The 18,767-nt window shown below is 45.2% G+C and overlaps 1 protein-coding gene across 8 annotated transcripts in view; it reads left to right on the top strand.

The window, feature by feature from the left end:
- LYN (LYN proto-oncogene, Src family tyrosine kinase) overlaps window positions 1-18,767 on the top strand; it is a 110,699-nt gene that overhangs the window by 70,297 nt on the left and 21,635 nt on the right. For all 8 annotated transcript variants that reach the window (XM_061123329.1, XM_061123332.1, XM_061123328.1 and 5 more), the window contains exons 8-10: window positions 1,171-1,323; window positions 9,563-9,745; window positions 12,071-12,147. In XM_061123329.1, the coding sequence (XP_060979312.1) occupies window positions 1,171-1,323; window positions 9,563-9,745; window positions 12,071-12,147 (413 nt within the window). The remainder of the gene's footprint in view (window positions 1-1,170; window positions 1,324-9,562; window positions 9,746-12,070; window positions 12,148-18,767) is intronic.

The following is an 18,767-nucleotide window of genomic DNA, read 5'->3' on the forward strand; positions in this document are numbered from 1 at the left end:
GGTAAAGAATCCGCCTGCCAATGCAGGAGACACAAGAGACACCCATTCAGTCCCTGGGTTGGGAAGATCCCCTGGAGGAGGAAATGGCAACCCACTCCAGTATTCTTGCCTTGAAAAATTCATGGCCTGAGGAGCCTGGCGGGCTACAGTCCATGGGGCCACAAAGAGTCAGACACGACTGAGTGGCTGAGCACACACAAACATTCAAGGTCAGATTTGATATTTGAGAATAATTATCCTAGTCCTTCCCACCTAGCTTGTGCTGTTTAATAGTTAATGTTCAAAAATTACAAAGATAGAAATGAGTATTATTTTCATATAGTGCATGACTTTACAACATATCTTTTGATATCCAGACTAGGAATGCAGATCTGTAGATCTGTGTCCTAGTGTAGACATATGTATGTGTGTGTGTAAAAGTAATACATGCCCTTGGTAAAATAAAACAGAAATTACAACAGTAACACCAAAACGATTAGAAGTGGCCAGTCAGTGGTCCTTTGTCCCCAGGCTGCTCTACAACCTTGGTAGGCTGACCCCATGAATAACCTTTAGGTTCATTCCCTTTGTGTTTGAGGTCCGTTGTAGTGGGAAGCTGTTGTTACTGCTTATTTCTTCAAGCTTCTCTAAGGGAATACACATAACATTTGCTTATGTCCCGACGTATGGAGAGAGCAAGTACTCTAGAGTAGTAAGTCCTTCTTCTCTCTCTGTTACCCCCATCAAGTTATTCATCTGGCACATGTGTTGAGTACTTATGGAGCCCTGGCCCTGTTCTGAGGCTGGGCGGGGGAGGGGGGTCCCCTGGTGACCTAACCAAGTTCCCACCATTGTGCCCTGAAGAGTTTACACGGGCTCAGTAATTAAAATTATAGTCTATTAAGTGTCACATCCTGTCAGCCTGTGTTTGTCTGTTTATTTTATTGTTTTTATTTTTATAGATTAGCATTACTGATACATCTGTTATGATATGAAATCAAGTGCATCTTAAATTGCCTTTCATTTAAGAATTCCAAGTCATGGTTACACAGAAGATACCCCCATAAACATTTTAAGTTTGTAGACCTTGGCGAGTTAAAAATGATAAAACTCATAGTCCAGATTTCTCTGTAGATACTGGTAAAATACAGAGGATGACTTTTTCCACATCTACTTTCTCTTTGAAATTAGAGCAGCCAGATGGCTTGTGCCGGAGATTGGAGAAGGCGTGCATTAGTCCCAAACCACAGAAGCCATGGGACAAGGATGCCTGGGAGATCCCCCGAGAGTCCATCAAGCTGGTGAAGAGGCTGGGCGCAGGGCAGTTCGGGGAAGTCTGGATGGGTGAGTGTGTGGCTCGGGAGCCTGAGTCCCTTCTGGAAAAATAAGAGCTCCAGCTGATTTCTATCAGTTTTCTCAGAAGCATTGATGCTTTCATTTCCCTCTGTCCCCCTGGTGCCAAGAACAAGCCTACACAGTCCTACACAGTGATTAGACTCTTTGTCTTCCTTGAGACTTAGGCGTTCTCTTGTTGGATGAATGTTTACAAGGAAGGGGCAGTGGGCGCTTATCCTGGTAAATAATCCTGGTTTGTCCTGCTTTATCTGTCTCCTCTTCCCTGACTCTCATCACCGGATTCTTTGGACATGTGGTTAAGTGCAGGCATTGCAGGGAGAGGTACAGTCGGGCTGTGTGCCTGTGCCCAGTCGCTCAGTCAGGTCTGATTCTTCACAACCCTACGGACTGTAGGCCACCAGGCTCCTCTGTCCATGGGATTCTCCAGGCAAGAACACTGGAGTGGGTTGCCATGCCCTCCTCCAGAGGATCTTCCCAACCCAGGGATTGAACCTGCATCTCTTGAATCTTCTCTATTGGCAGACAGGTTCTTTACCACTAGCACCACCTGGGAAGTCGATAATTAATTCTCACTGCACTGTTAATCTCTGGGAACATGATAATGGAATCAGGGTAAATCATAATTACACAGCTTCACCTTGCTTATTGGGGTCTGTGTGAGTACCTGGCACTCTGTTTCTGGTTGGGTCCACAGACCGGAGGCGTGATCTTGCTTTAGGTGTGTCTCTGTTCCCACTCTGCTGCCTAAATCATCACCTTCTCCTCCTCCTTGCTCTGTCCACCTTTCCTTTTTTATTGAAGTAAAATTCATGTACCATAAGGTCAGTCATTTTAAAGTGAACAATTCACATCACACTGTTGTACAGTCACCACTTCTATTTAGTTCCAGAATATTTCCGTCGGTCCAGAAGGAAGCCCTGTACCCATAGTGCAGACACTCACCCCCACCCCCACTTCCCCAGCCCCTGGACACCACTCTGCTTCCTGTCTGTATGACTGTAATACTCTAGGGCTCTCACGTCAGTGGGATCCTACACACATTTGTCCTTTTGTGTCTGGCTTATCTCCCTCAGCATGATGTCCTCAAGGTTCACCCATATTTGTCAGAATTTCTTTCTTCTTTTATAATCAAACACTGTTCCATTGTATGGGTATGCCACAGCTTATCTACTTATCCATTGGTGGACCTTTGGGTTGGTTCCATCTTTGGGCTATTATAAATAATGCTTCTTTGAACATTTATGTGCAAATTATTGTGTGGACAGGTGTTTTCATTTTCTTGAGGATATACATTCTCCTAGAAGTGAAATTGCTGAGTCACATCATTCTATGCTTCACTTTTTAAGGAACTGTCTTAACTCATTTTTTAAAAAATTGTCACCTCTTTCTCCCCTGAGATATTTGCATTTATTTCTTAATATATTTTTTCCAAGTCCACAGAATAGGAGCAGCTATAATACACGTTGTATATTCTTCACCTAGATTCACCAGTTAATATTTTGCTGTATTTCCTGTATCATTTCTATACATACACGCACAGACGTGTTTTATTTTTGCGGAGCCACGTGAGAGTAAGGTGCAGACGCGATGACCTTCACCCCTGAATACTCACGCAGGTGTCTCCTCAGAGGAGGGCTGTGATCTCACGCTGCACGGTGGTCACATTCAGGAAGTTCTGCATTGATCTGCCGTCTAGTGTAGAGTCGGCATCCTAATTCCCCCCATTGTCCCAGTGATGTCCCCAGGGCTGTCGGGATCTAGAGTTTGCTTTTAACTGACCTGTCTCCTTGAATCCGGAAGAGTCCCTTGGCCCATCTCCATCTTTCAAGACAGGTTTGTCCTTTTGTAGAATATCTCTCATTTGGATTTCCCAGTGTTTCCCGTGAGTTGGTCCAGATTATGCCCTGGGTCACGAATACCATCTAAGTACTAAGTGATGCTGTGTGTTCCTGCATCCCTCAGGGGCACAGAATGATGGTTGGTTTCATTATTGCCTACAGGCCAAGGAGGGAGGGCAGATTCCCTAGTTCCCAGACTGAGCCGGAGGTTGGAGTAACCATGTTTGGGGTGGGGTGGGGGGGCCGGGGAGGGTGGAGGCGGGTCTGAGGACAGACGGCTGCTGCTTTTAGAGAGGTGATAGCTTCTAAGAGGGATGAGAATCAGATGAGCACGTGATGCTGAAACCATCTGGGGAAAGCACTTTTGGATATTTAAATAATTTTAAAGAATCTTCCCTAAGGTAATGAATACATCAGTTACAATAGGGAATTAAAATGTTACATTTAAAATGGAGAAATCTGGCGGACCTCCTTAAAATCAAACAGAACACCAGCACCTTACTCTCCAGTGGCTCAGCAACAACAAAATAGGGATGGTGTAAAAACAGGATGAGGTGATGCAAGTAATCATTTAATATAGTTGACAGCATTTAAGAACGATTGTTATTATTTTAAATAATTATATTATGAAGATAGTATGATAAATTAGAGCAAAGACTATGAAATAGAGGGGAGAAATTACCCAGAATTTCCCCCCTCAACACGAGCTGTTTCTTGGGTATTTTCAGTTAAACTTTTTATTTTGAGATAACTATCGATTCACACGCAGTTGTCTGAAATAATACAGAAATAAAAACATCTGTTCACACAAACACTTTTACACAACTGTTCGTAAGAGCGTTATTCATAATAACCAAAGAGTGTAAACAACCCAAATGTCCATCAGTTGATGAACGGATAAACAAAATGTGGTGTTTCCTTGCAATGGAATATTATTTGGCAATAAAAAGAAAGTCCTGACACACGCTACATGGATGACTTTTGAAAACACGATGATAGAGAAAAGAAACCAGACACAAAGGACCATGTGTCATATGGCTCCCATTTATGTGAAATGTCTGTAAAAGGCAGTTCTGTAGAGACAAAGGAAATGAGTGGTTGCTTCAGGTTGGGGGGATGGCAGTGTAATTATTAATAGGTTCCATTTTGGGGAGGTGGGGACGTGACAATGTCCTTATAATTGATTGTGGTGATGGTGCCACAAATCTGAATATACCAAAACCAATGAATGATATGTTTTAAATGGGAAAGTGGTGTGGCATATGAATTATATTTCATTAAAGCTATTGTAGATGTAAAAGAAATAATACAGAGAGGTCCCATTATAGCCTTTACTCAGTTTCTCCCAAAAGTAACTTATTACAAGACTATGGTATAACTTCACCGCTGGAATGTTGATGCTGAAAGTTCTTTGTTTTTAAATGGTGCTTCCCCCCTAGTTTTGTATTAAAGAAAGAAAAGAAAGAGAAGGAGGGAGAGAAGGAAGGAAAAGAGAGAAGAGGAGGAAAATAGTTTTGATCTGGGGTCTTGTGCAAGTGTGGTTCTGTGAACCTGGCTGCCAGCCAGGGAACTCTTCCTTCGCTGCTGAAATTACGTCAGTTTGTTGAATGCATTTAGCAGGGGAATGCTGGAAATAAAACCAAAGGAACAGTGGGGAGTGATGTGCTACGAATCAGGTCAAAGGATGCGCCCCTCCCATGTGTCTGCACGTCTCATTCTGACGAAGGCTCCATGTAAGAGCAGGGTCTGTCTGTGCAGTTTAGAGCTACTGGCAATTAGCTTTTACTTCTCGAGGGATAAATAAGCTGGCTAGCTTTGCTCATGGATAGAAAAAGGACAGCAGATTAAAAATTGCATCCCTGTTAATCAAGTAAGTGAATATTATCGTGAAGCATGAGAAATGGCTCAGAGGCTCCCAGGCATACTTCATGGTCTGGATTTTTTGGTCCAAAGCACAGTGGACAAATACTAGGAAATGCCCTGATCTGGGGGGAGCAGGGGTGGGGAGAAAACAGAGAGGAGTTTGTCCCTCAAGCTGTTTCCTCTTGTCCATGTGATCCTCGGCCGTCTGGTTCGGGGACCCGTTTTCCTCTGCGGGCTGCTGGACTCTGAGGGAACTGACCTATGAGTGACACAAAGGGTGACGTTTCCTGTCCCCGCTCAGTCTCTGAAGAGACTCTGGGAAAGAAAGGAAACTGATTTTGCGTTCAGGTTTGCTTGATCCATCTTCATGGGAGCCAACTGCGTTGAATGATTCACCAGCCAGCTTCTAAAAGCAACTGCATTTATCTTTTCGTATTAACAAAACCACCTTCGTCCTGTGGTATAGCAAGGCAGCCACACCTGCACTGGGGCGCTCTCTGCTTTACCTATGGCAGAGCGGCACCCGCAAGAAATTATTTACTTCCTTCAAAAGATGAAAAAAAATTTTTTTTTGCCACTTCCTTTTATTTATTTATTATTACAAATTTGTTTTTTGTTCAAGTGCAGTTGACCTACAGTGTTGAGGTGGTTTCAGCTGTACAGCAAAGCGATTCAGTTATATATGAGTCTTTTTTCAGATTCTTTTCCCTTACAGGTCATTACAGAATGTTGAGTAGAGTTCCCTGTAGGTCCTTGTTGTTCATCTGTTTTATACATAGTAGCACATGTGGGTGTTTCCATCTGTCATGCCACATCTCTGTGACCCGTGTGAACCTGCCATTACCGGGCAGTATATTGGTAAAGTACGATTTGATGCTGAGCGCTGAGTAAAACTCATGCCTTTGGTGTAGACGGAAACCTGCCCTGTCGTGCAAATCTCACAGCCCTAAGCAGCCATGAGTTGGAGCTGCTGTCCTCCTAGAGTTGGGTTTGACACAGCTGTGTTGTTTTTTTTTTTTTGACACAGCTGTTTTAATCGCTGCTCTTTTCAAACTCCTTATCAGCATTTTTAATATCTTTCGCAGCTGCAGTATTTCCTGGTGATTTTTTTCCCCTACGCATGGAGAGCATTTCTTTTTTTCTTCATCCATGACCCATAACTTCATGTTCTGTGAAAAGTCTCAGTGAGTCCCACGGCTTTTGCTAGCCCTGCTTCTTTCTCTTCTGTTGCTGTAACATGCAGTGTAACAAGCAGACGGAAAAGTGCCTACCACACAAACGTTCGATTTCACAGCTACTGACAACATGAAAACCTGTGTGGTGACCACTGAATCACACCCGAAGCCCCCATTCACCCTTTCCCGACCACAACCCCACCTGTCCCCCCGAAGGCAGCTGCTATTCTGGCTTTTGTGATCATTTCCTGACTTTTCTTTGTAGTTCTGCTGCTTTTGTGTATGGGGCTGTGTGCACCCAGAGTAGTTTACTTTTGCCCGATTTTAAACTTTATATGAAAGAAACCCTACTATTTATCAATGGCATTGGAGTTACTCCCATGTTCTGGCTATTAGGAACAAGGCCACTGTGAACGTTTTTGGGCTGCTTGGTACCAGGGTACATGAGTTTCTCTAGATGACCAGGGTGGATTTACTGGATCACAGGTGTATGAATCTTTAGTTCCAGTGCTCAGCCCCTCAGTCATATTAGACTCTTTGAGACCCCACAGACTATAGCCCGCCAGGCTCCTCTGTCCATGGGCTTTCCCAGGCAAAATTACTGGAGTAGGTTGCCATTTCCTCCTCCAGGGGACCTTCCTGACCCAGGGATCGAATTCTTGACCACTTGAGCCACCTGGGAAGCCCTCAGCTCCAACAAATGCTGCAGTCTTTGTTTCTAAAGCGCTGTTCTGGGTTACACCCTCCCCACCAATGTACACGGGTTTGTGGTCAGGTGGGTAGTCACTCAGTAAAATTGCACTAGAAAGGAGCCTGCTCTGTCAGCATCCTTCCAGGGCTCTTGAGGATGCTGTTGAAGATAGAAGCTTTACAACTCAGTTTGAGCGATGCTCAGAACAGAGCCCAGAAAGGACCTGCAGGAGTTGTCCCAGCTGTCCTGCCAAGGGCTAGCACTACCAGCACTCAAGATTGTCAGACGTTTGTTATTTTTGTCTTGCTGGGTGGTGGTTTCTTTCTCCTGGAGGTTTTTTTTTTTTTTTTGGCTGCTTTAGGTCTTCGTTGCTGCACATGTGCTTTCTCTCATTGCAGGGAGGGGGCTACTCTTGTTGAAGCATGAGGGCTCTAGAGCACAGGCTCAGTACTTGTGGCACGTGGTTTAGTTGCTCCACAACATGTGGAATCTTCCGAGACCAGAGATCGAACCCCTGTCCCCTGCATTGGCAGGTGGATTCTTAACCACACCAGGGAAGTCCTCTGGAGACCACCGTCATTGGTTTTCACTGAGTGTAAGCTGTGTGTGTACTGATAATCCTGTGACCTGAAAAGGGACTGGATGTTTTCACATCACCATTCCTGAGATGTGTGTCTCTCTTGGGCCTGGGGCTGTTAGGGGGTCACACACCAGGTAGAGGTGACCTTGAGGGTGACTCGTGGTCACCATCTGCCACTCCACCCTCACCTTTTCCTGTCCTTCCAAGAGAACTATGAAAGCAGAAAGAAAAGCTGCATGTGATTACCTCTATTTCTGCTTTCCAAACCACCGAGAAAAGGCTTTTCCAGGAGAAAATCAAGCTCCAAAGTAAGCACATTGTTGGGAACTTCCCTGGCAGTCCAATGGTCAAGACTTCACCTTCCAATGGAGCGGGTACGGGTTCAATCCCTGGTTGGAGAGCTAAGATGCCACATGCCTCACGGCCAAAAAACCAAAACAGAAGACAGAAACAATATTGTAACAAATTCAATAAAGACTTAAAAAATGGTCCACATCAAAAATAATGTTAAAGAAAGAAAAAGTAACCACATCATGGAGGCAGGTCCCAGAAAATCAGTGCCTTGGGGGAACTATATTAAGGAGGCGGTGTTTCCCTAAGTGTGTTCTGGGACATAAAAGGTACATGAAGATGTGTTCTGAGGTTGAGATAGCATGGGAAATGTTGTGGTTAACCGAGCCAGACGGGCATCTTCCTTGCTGGGCTGTCTGCACTCCCGCTGTGTCTCCTGGGTGAGACGGCGTGGGGCAGGCAGGCGTTTCCAGGTGGCTCAACCCAGAGCCCTTGCTTTGCATAGAATCACTGTGTCCAGTTCTCTTTGAAAACTATGAGAAATACTTATTTGACTCCTGTGTATTCTTTGTACTTTAGAGTTAGTAAGGTTTTTTCAAGGGCAAAGCTTTTCTTTCTGATTATAAAAATAATGCATATTCATTGTAGTAAAGTTAAAGAATTAAAGGTATGGTGAGCAAAATTTAAATCACTCATAATTAAGCCAGTACTCGGTGTATTCTGGTGTATTTTCTTCCAGACAGTTGTCAGACTGTGTGTATGTGTGTGTGTGTGTGTGTGTGTGTGTGTGTGTGTGTGTGTGTGTTGTGTAAGAATATCTAATAGACTTATGGTGTATGGGGTTTTTGTCTTGCAATTAAAATCATCTTATTAATTAGAAAAAAATCTAATGAATTAGAGAAAATCAAATTCATTAGACAAAATGGTACAGTGCATATAGAGTTTTGTTTTACCATTGTTTTATAAAAACCTTTTGATTTCAGAATAATTTTAAATTTTTTGGTAAAGATAATACAGAGAATTCTCACACACCCTTTACTCAGTTGCCCTTAATGTTACGTGCTGTGCTATGCTTGGTTGCTCAGTCATTTTGCGATCAATTTCATTTCTGACTCTTTGTGACCCCATGGACTATATGTAGCCCACTAGGCTCCTCTGTCCATGGGATTCTCCAGGCAAGAATACTGGAGTGGGTTGCCTTTTCCTTCTCCAGGGGATCTTCCCAAACCAGGGATTGAACCCAGATCTCTGGCATTGCAGGCTGATTCTTTGCCATCTGAGCCACCAGGGAAGCCCAAGAATACTCAAGTGGGTAGCCTATCCCTTCTCCAGGGGAACTTCCCAACCCAGGAGTAAAACCAGGGTCTCCTGCATTGCAGGCGGATTCTTTACCAGCTGAGCTGCTATCAGGGAAGCCCCCTAATGTTACATATATAGGTTTTGTTTTTCTTCTTCTTATTATTTTTAAAGCATTTATTTGTCTGCACCAGGTCTTCGTTGTAGCATGTGTGATTTTTTTAGTTGCAGCATGTGAGATCTTTAGTTAAGGCTTGCCAACTCTTAGTTGTGTCATGTGGGATCTAGTTCCCTGACCAGGGATCAGACCTGGGTCCCCTGCATTGGGAGCTCAGCATCTTAGCCACTGGACCACCAGGGAAGTCCCTAAAGGTTTTAGATAATGTTAACACTATAGAGTGTATAGAAGTTTTTTCTGTCTATAGCTAAATATTCTTCTAAGTCTGCATGAAGTTTTTGACAAATTACGACCTCCCTTCTTTTCCCTCCCTAGGTTACTATAACAACAGCACCAAAGTGGCCGTAAAAACACTGAAGCCAGGCACAATGTCCGTGCAGGCGTTCCTGGAGGAGGCCAACCTCATGAAGACGCTGCAGCACGACAAGCTGGTGAGGCTGTATGCCGTGGTCACCAAAGAGGAGCCCATCTTCATCATCACTGAGTACATGGCCAAGGGTGAGTGCCCGCCCCCCACCCAGGCTTGTGACCGCCCAGCCCTCAGAAAGGACACCCGGGTGTGTGACGGCCCAGCCCTCAGAAAGGAGAACATCTAGACATTCAGAGACTCCTCAGATAATTCAAATTATCAACAGCAGGCTCACTACAAGGGCTTCCCAGGTGGCACTAGTGGTAAAGAACCCGCCCGTCAATACAGGAGACATAAGAGATGTCAGTTTGATCCCTGGGTCGGGAAGATCCACTGGAGGAGGAGATGGCAACCCACTCCAGTATTCTTGCCTGGAGAATCCCATGGACAGAGGAGCCTGGCGAGCTAGAATCCATGGGGTCAACAAAGAGTCGGGCACAACTGTTTGCTACAAAAACATCAGAAAACACAGGAAAACGAAGCCCTTTCATAAGCCACCTTACTGGAAGTCATCTGTTATGAAATGAACACGTTGTCTTCCCAGTTCTGTGCACTTGTCTCCGTGTACCTGCTGGCCTCAAGAATGGGACCCCAAACCTAGACGGCCCCCCGGACATACTTGTCAAATAAGTAAATACAGACATCAAATAAGAGTATTATTGTTTTGGGTTCCAATTGTGAGTTCTTAAAATTGAAAGCCAGTTCCTCGTCCTTTTTCGCATTATCTAAATGTTCAGAATGACACTTTAAAACATAAATATTTGAAAAACTTGTCAAAGTCAAGTTCCTATGCCATCACAGAGTCCCTGAAGAAGAGGTTTCAAGCGGTCATCTTTTCTCCCACTGCTGTCCCCTTCAGATCAAGGATCTTAAGTCATCATCCTTCTTCCTCCAGCTCAGGAGAAATGCTAATTAAACTGCCCATGATTTCTAGAGAATCTTCAGAAGGAACAAAGATGATACCTAAGCCATCATTCAGAACTAACAGTGACCTCCTGAGAATGGAGATTATAGTGTGATGCCATAACTGAATAGGTTAGAAAGATGAATATTGCATATTGCATTTTCTTATTTAATACAGGTTAATATTTCAGAATATTATAGCCCCTGGAGTCCTTCTAAAAAAGAATATTTTTTTAAGCCCTATCAAGGCTTCCCTGGTGGTTCAGTGGTAAAGAATTCTCCTGCCAGTGCATGAGACACGGGTTTGATCCCTGATCCTGGAAGATCCCACATTCCACGGAGCAACTCAGCCCACGTGCCATAGATACTGAGCCTGTGCTCTGGAGCCCAGGAGCCACAACTACTGAAGCCCATGCACCTAGAGCCCATGTTTCACAAGAGCAGCCACTGCCAGGAGAAGCCTGTTTACCGCAACTAGAGAGCAGCCCGTACAGCACAGTCAAGAAAATAGATGTAAATAGATCAATACATTTTGGAAACGCCCTATTACCTATTAGGTTGCTGCCATTCAGGAACCAGGCTCAGGATCAGATGCTTAAGCAGGAGTTCATAGATACTTGTGGGGTTGATTAACCAATAGTGTTCTTAACCATAAATGTAAACGGTAGCAGTGCCCACCTGGTATTGAGCAGTTACTGTATGCCAGATGGCACTTGGTGTCTTCCCTGAGGACCACACTCATCTTCCCAGCAGTCTAGGCTGAGCACCACCTTCTGTGTTATGGATGCATTGAGCGCTTACTACCTGCCATCACCCTGGCACGTGCTTTAAACCCCTCCTCCCATGGACTGTGGTAGAGTTCCTGGGAACTGCCCACTTGACAGGGGCTCAGACGAGGTACAGAACTTACCCAAGGTCACCCTCAAGTTGGTGCTACAAGTTCTAGAAGAAGGAGCAGGGCATGTTTTAGAGATGAAGTCCGGGGATGCTGGAGACAATGCTGGTGCGCACACTTGCTCTCTTTTAAGTGAGATCTCACTTTCCTCCAAAGCACAGTTGGTTCATCACATCCTCGCTGGGCACCTGGGTGGTGCCTGAGAGATGTGCTGGGCATGGATGGGAGTAGGCCAGTGAGTGCCTGCTGTGGGCATGAGGAGCCCAGCTGGGAGGACAGGCTGGTTTCTGTCTGAGAGAGGCCCTGCAGGCAAGACGCATGCCATAGTGGCAGGTACAAATGCTCTGTAGCAAGAAAAGGAGCATCCACTGTCACCCTTTCTTACCTGGAGCTCGTGTACATCTCACAACAGGTCAAAGGGGATAGGTCAGAGGGGACTGGGTTTGACCAACGTCAGGAAAAGGCACTGTGACCACACAGAATGGTAAAGCAGTCATTTCACCTGGTTCCTCCTCCCTGCCCTGCCAGTAGGAATGGTCATTTGAATTTTGTTTGGATTTCTTTGTATGTGTGTGTATGTTTGAACTGCACTGATTCACTCTTCCTTCATCAACAGGCAGTTTGCTGGATTTCCTGAAGAGCGATGAGGGGGGCAAGGTGCTGCTTCCGAAGCTGATTGACTTCTCTGCTCAGGTGATGTATGAAAAAGCAGCTGTAAAGTGCTGTAAATGTCCCCCTGCTTCAGACTCGGGTTGGAACTGCACTTCTAGGGGGAAGGCATTAGGCTTGTGTTTCCTAATAGACCTTCGAAGGACAGGTCCTTGGAGGTGGCGATGGGTGTTCCTCTTGGAACGTGTGTGCACGTGTTGAGTGTTGACATGGATGCTCTTGCGTCTGACCCAGTCCACCTCTTTATACTTGCGTTCATTTCTGCATGAAAGATAGAAACAGCACCACTGAGCTGATCAGTTTCGTGCATTCTGGAGATGAACTCCATGCGGTATAAGCATGGTACCTTCTCAGTGATGTATATGTAGTATTTAAGTTACTAAGTTCTGATGCCTCAGTGTTCTGGGAAACAGAAGAACTATTTTCCTTCCCTCTCTACCCCTCTTTCACTCCTTCTTGCTGGATGTGTCTTTAGGATTCTAAGAAATGTTCATTTTTAACACTTCTTGTACTAACCTCGGGCTGCCTAGGTGGCTCAGTGGTAGAGAATCTGCCTGTCTTGCAAGAGGTGGGGTTCAATCCCTGGGTCGAGAAGATCCCCTGGAGAAGGGAATGGCAGTCCACTCCAGTATTCTTGCCTAGAGAATCCCATGGACAGAGGAGCCTGGAGGTCTAGAGCCCATGGGGTCACAAAGAGTCGGACATGACTGAATGACTAGCACCTTCTTTTTTTCACTTTCTGAGAAGATGAGACCAGAGGAACAAGTTAGTCCTCACATAAAGCACTTTGAGTAGCAAAGGCCCACAGCACATGCCGTGCAGCAGAGTGTCAGGGGGCAGAGTCGGAGCCCAGCATCCTGGACTGAGCTAGTGCCAATGCTTGGACACTCGGTGGCCACTGTCAGGGGGCCTTTTCCTCTTTGGATTAGTGTCTTCACCTGTTTAAGGGGTATGGTCATTCCTGCTCCAAGGAGAGGTGTTGAGGGTAGAGTCAAATGAGCTGGCGCGGACAGGGTGCTTCGGAGCCAGCGGGGAGACACTGAAGAGACCCTGGGGGTGACTCTCCCCCTCCCTGCAGTAAAGGCGAGGGAGGAAGTCGTCCTGCTTACCCTCACCTCGTCTGCACAGCTGGGGCTCTTAACAGGTTCCTTATCCCAGTAGGCAATTCAAACGGCATCTGCAACTCCAATATCTAGAGTGGAAAGAAGCATGATTGTTGTCGTGGGGGCTGAGGAGGCAGCTCTGACTTATGAACCCTCTTCTCAAACTCTCTAAGCTGCCCCGTGAGGCTCTGTGGGACCCCCAGGCTCTAGGCCAATAGTTTTTGTTTTGTTTTAAGATTTTTTTTGATGTGGATCATTTTTAAAGTCTTGATTGACTTCATTACAACATTGCTTGTTTTATGTTTTGGATTTTTTGGCCGAGAGGCATGTGGGGTCTTAGCTCCCCGAGCAGGGATTGAACCTGCACCCCCTGCATCGGAAGGCACAGTCGTAACCACTGGACCTCCAGGGGAGTCCCCAGGCCCACGCTTTGAAAACCACTGCTGGGCAGTGAGAAGAGAGATGACTTGGGCTCAGCTCTGGACCCCGCATGGACAGGAGTCAGGAGACCGAGAAGGCAGAGGCTCACGAGCCCGTGTCACTCTCGGCACCATTATACGAGGCGGGGGAGCCCTGCCAAGGAGTCCCCACTGGATGCGAATGTTGAGGGGTGTCGTAAGGGCTTGTGCACCTGCTTCTCAGAAGGGGAAGGGGGCTGTGGAAGAGGAGGGCACGTGGCCTGGAGGCCTGGATGGTCATCCCTGTCTAGGTTCTCGGGGTCTCATTCATGCTTGCCATTCTGTAGGGTGGAAATTAGCACATCAGGTTGTGTGCTATGTCTGGGTAGGACTTATCTTGTCACAAGGGTGCTTTGTATCTGGTTTTGTATAGCTTATCTTATAAAACCTTATCTTGATATAATTCTTAAGGTTCAAGTCAAGGCCTCCATCTCTAATCTTTAACTTTCAGATTGTGGGTTCCAGGAGGGGCCAGGGAGCAGTCGAGGTGCCCACCCCTGGTCACCGTCCAAGCCAGCATACTGCATCCAGCTCACAGAATGATGCTCTTGTTCATCCGTCTCAGGCTGGCTCTCCCAGCAGTGACCGCTGGGTACCACGTCTAGTTTAAGAGCAGGAGAATTGAGTGTCTGTGGAGGGTCAGCAGCACCAGGGAGCCCCTAGCAGGTGGGGTCAGCTCAAAGCTCAAGGTCCTTAGAACTGAATTCCATCTCCTTAAGATCATCTTTGTTCATAGGGCAAACCTCGCCTCAACTCTCCCCCAGCCCTCCCCTCTAGGGGGAGCTACTGAGATCTCCTGTTGTCTGTTATTAATTGTCATCCATTTCATCTGCTTGTGGCTTTTCTTATTATAATATTGGAGGGACCCGCACCTTGGCAGTGAGGGTGGGGCATGTATGCCTCAGTTTCGGTTTGAAATCCTACACCGCACACATCCGATCGCTGTCAACCATGCCGGCCACCCCATCCCTCTGTGATAGTCAGTTCCCTTTATGACTGGCACTCCCCACACTCCTCCATCTTCATGGGCCTTGTACAAAGAAAGTCATCTCTGAATTGTTTCTCCTTCTCCCCTCCATCATGTGCCAGTAATGAACATTTTCGCTTTCCCATAGTGAATAACTTGAGAATAGTAAATATTCATAGAGCTGGCCCCAAGTAACACATGGAGAAGGAAATGGCAACCCACTCCAGTATTCTTGCCTGGGAAATCCCATGGACAGAAGAGTCTGATGGGGTCTCAAAAGTCAGACATGACTCAGCGACTAAACAATGATCAATAAGGTGACACAGGACACCCAGTTTCCTAATAAACCAATCTTCTTACCCCTTACCTCCACTTGACTATTGAAAGTGGAAATGGGGTAAAGCAGAAGAATTGGTGGATCTGAGTGGTATTTGAACTCAACAAGCAGTATCCTACAAAATACTTTTATACTTTCTTTCTTCCATCTGCACTGTCAGTAGCATCAGAGATCTGGGAAACTGAGTGTTCACAAGAGGCTATGGTTAAATTCAGTAGTTTTTGCAATGGGAGACTGAGAGCAGAAATAAACCAGTTGACTGATTCCCATCCCCAGAAGAATAAGGAAATGGGGGTGGGGGGGGGGGCATGTGAGGGGCAGTGCTGGGACTTTTCCCAGACTCTCCTTTCAGCAATTCTTCCCGCTCCCCACCAGCTACTTCCCCATGCTCCTCTCCCCTCCGCAAGCTCCCTCAGGGCCCATCAAGATAGGAAGTGAGTTGTGAGAGCTGATTTCATCACTTCCTGTCTCAGGATGGGCTCTGAAAAGTTCCTTGGAGCCCCAGTGTCATCGACCAGCCCACCTCAGGCCACCCGTCTTCCTCTCCACTTAGTGGAGATTAAGAAATCCCAACTGAGTCAGCCATATCCAGTACTTTTCTTGTATTAAAACTATCTTGTGCTGAAGTAGAAAAATGACCCCTTTGCAAAGGAAGTTTGATACTTTCAAAGCAGAGAGACTGTCCAACTGCTTTCCAGCCCTTGCCTCATGTAAGAGACAAAAATGAACTTGGAAAGAGGAGTGGGTGAAATCTGGGAATTTCCTTCAGCAGAGATGGAAATGGGTTTGTAGACTCATCAAACAGAGAAGGAAAGGAAGTGGGGACTTCACAGTTGCAATATGGAGGTCAGATAAATCATCTTGTAATTCAGGGGAATCAAGGCATTTCTTGAGGTTTGGGGGAACAAAAAGTACCAAAAGTCAAAGAACACACAGTCATGTGTGAGTACAGCTGCAGTACTGTCCGTGGCATTTTCCAGGCAGGAATATTGGAGTGAGTTGCCATTTCCTCCTCCAGTGGACCGCGTTTTGTCAGAGCTCTTCACTATGAACCATCCATTTTGGGTGACCCTGAATGGTATGGCTCATAGCTTCATTGAGTTACACAAGCCCCTTTGCCATAACAAAGTTGTGGCATGCTACAGTCCATGGGGTCACAAAAAGTAAGACATTACTTAGCGACTGAACAACAACGAAACTGCAGTAAAGATGGGAAAATCAAAGTTGTTGTTATAATCATGGCAGCAAGTAGCATTTCTTTAACTCTTCCTAGATGATAAAACACTTCTACCTCCATCATTTAATCTGAGCCCAACCACCTTGAAAGCATTTATATTGTTGTCTAATACATTTTACAGATGGAGGGGTGACCTTGGACTTATCCAAGGTTACAGCTGGTGGTAGAACTGCTGTGCTCCATCATGGCTCCTCTGACTCTAGATAACTGGTCCTTTCCTCTGCACCCCACTGTAATTTCATGATCAGAGTTGCCCTGTGGTCATCTGCACCTGACATTTTGCTAATATGTATTTCCCCCTTTTATAGATTTTGATTATCAGAATTAATAATATCTTTAGTGGCTCTTTTTTTCCCCAAAGAATCTCTGTCTCCAAGATGCAAGTCTTTGTGTCACATAATGATTGTGCTCAAGATACATTTTGCCTTCTCGTGTTAAAGGGTAAGCCACATTTAAGTTGGAAATCAGGGTCCAAGGCAAGTCAGATACCTCAGTCTACAATCATGTGATTCTCAGCCTGTTTTACCTAACATTAGAGTGTCTGAGTCTGCCCTCATTGAAGTGTCTACTGATCAAGAAAACAGGGTATAGATAGGGGATCCCTTGTAATAACTCTGAGTTGGAACTGCCAGTTTGCAGAGATGGTCAATTCCACAAAACCGTCTGGACGGGTGCCACCAGCAACAAGGAAGCCCCCAGGTTACTGAGCTGGATGGTTTCCAGTGATGATTTCAGTGGAAGCTGAGCTGGGGCCTCATCCCCTTCCCTGTTCCAGGGTCTCCTCCTCTGTCCCTGATTCCTGGAATCCCTTCCTTTGCCTCTGGAGCCTCCTCCCTAGACCTGACTGCTCCTCCTCCCTGTCCCCACCCCACTCCCCACCTGGCCTGTCTCAGTCATGCTCTCCAAACAACTGTACCTGGTATTTCTTGAATAGAATCGTTTGGTCCTTGTCTTTATTTTTTTTATTTTTTTTCTTAGTCAATCCATCAATAGTTTTTTATTTTTTATTTTTTTTCCCATTTATTTTTATTAGTTGGAGGCTAATTACTTTACAGTATTGTAGTGGTTTTTGTCATACATTGACATGAATCAGCCATGGATTTACATGTGTTCCCCATCCTGATCCCCCCTCCCGCCTCCCTCTCCATCCCATCCCTCTGGGTCTTCCCAGTGCACCAGCCCTGAGCACTTGTCTCATGCATCCAACCTGGGCTGGTGATCTGTTTCACCCTTGATAGTATGCTTGTTTCAATGCTGTTCTCTCAGAACATTCCACCCTCGCCTTCTCCCACAATTTAAAAGTCTGTTCTGTACATCTGTGTCTCTTTTTCTGTTTTGCATATAGGGTTATCGTTACCATCTTTCTAAATGCCATATATATGCGTTAGTATACTGTATTGGTCTTTATCTTTCTGGCTTACTTCACTCTGTATAATGGGCTCCAGTTTCATCCATCTCATTAGAACTGATTCAAATTAATTCTTTTTAATGGCTGAGTAATATTCCATAGTGTATATGTACCACAGCTTCCTTATCTATTCATCTGCTGATGGGCATCTAGGTTGCTTCCATGTCCTGGCTATTATAAACAGTGCTGCGATGAACATTGGGGTGCACGTGTCTCTTTAAGATCTGGTTTCCTCGGTGTGTATGCCCAGAAGTGGGATTGCTGGGTCATATGGCAGTTCTATTTCCAGTGTTTTAAGGAATCTCCACACTCTTCTCCATAGTGGCTGTATTAGTTTGCATTCCCATCAACAGTGTAAGAGGGTTCCCTTTTCTCCACATCCTCTCCAGCATTTATTGCTTGTAGACTTTTGGATAACAGTCATTCTGACTGGTGTGTAATGGTACTTCATTGAGGTTTTGATTTGCATTTCTCTGATAATGAGTGATGTTGAGCATCTTTTCAGGTGTTTGTTAGCCATCTGTATGTCTTCTTTGGAGAAATGTCTGTTTAGATCTTTGGCCCATGTGTTGATTGGGTCATTTATTTTTTCTGGAATTGAGCTGCAGGAGTTGCTTGTATATTTTTGAGATTAATCCTTTGTCTGTTTCTTCATTTGCTATTATTTTCTCCCATTCTGAAGGCTGTCTTTTCACCTTGCTTATAGTTTCCTTTGTTGTGCAAAAGCTTTTAAGTTTCACTAGGTCACATTTATTTATTTTTGCTTTTATTTCCAATATTCTGGGAGGTGGGTCATAGAGGATCTTGCTGTGATTCATGTCGGAGAGTGTTTTGCCTATGTTCTCCTCTAGGAGTTTTATAGTTTCTGGTCTTACATTTAGATCTTTAATCCATTTTGAGTTTATTTTTGTGTATGGTGTTAGAAAGTGTTCTAGTTTCATTCTTTTACAAGTGGTTGACCAGTTTTCCCAGCACCACTTGTTAAAGAGGTTGTCTTTTTTCCATTGTGTATTCTTTTATATACAATGTATATATGTATATCCTTTGTCAAAAATAAGGTGTCCGTAGGTACGTGGATTTATCTCTGGGCTTTCTATTTTGTTCCATTGATCTATATTTCTGTCTTTGTGCCAG

Source organism: Dama dama, chromosome 21, assembly GCF_033118175.1.
Source record: "Dama dama isolate Ldn47 chromosome 21, ASM3311817v1, whole genome shotgun sequence".
NCBI lineage: Eukaryota > Metazoa > Chordata > Mammalia > Artiodactyla > Cervidae > Dama > Dama dama.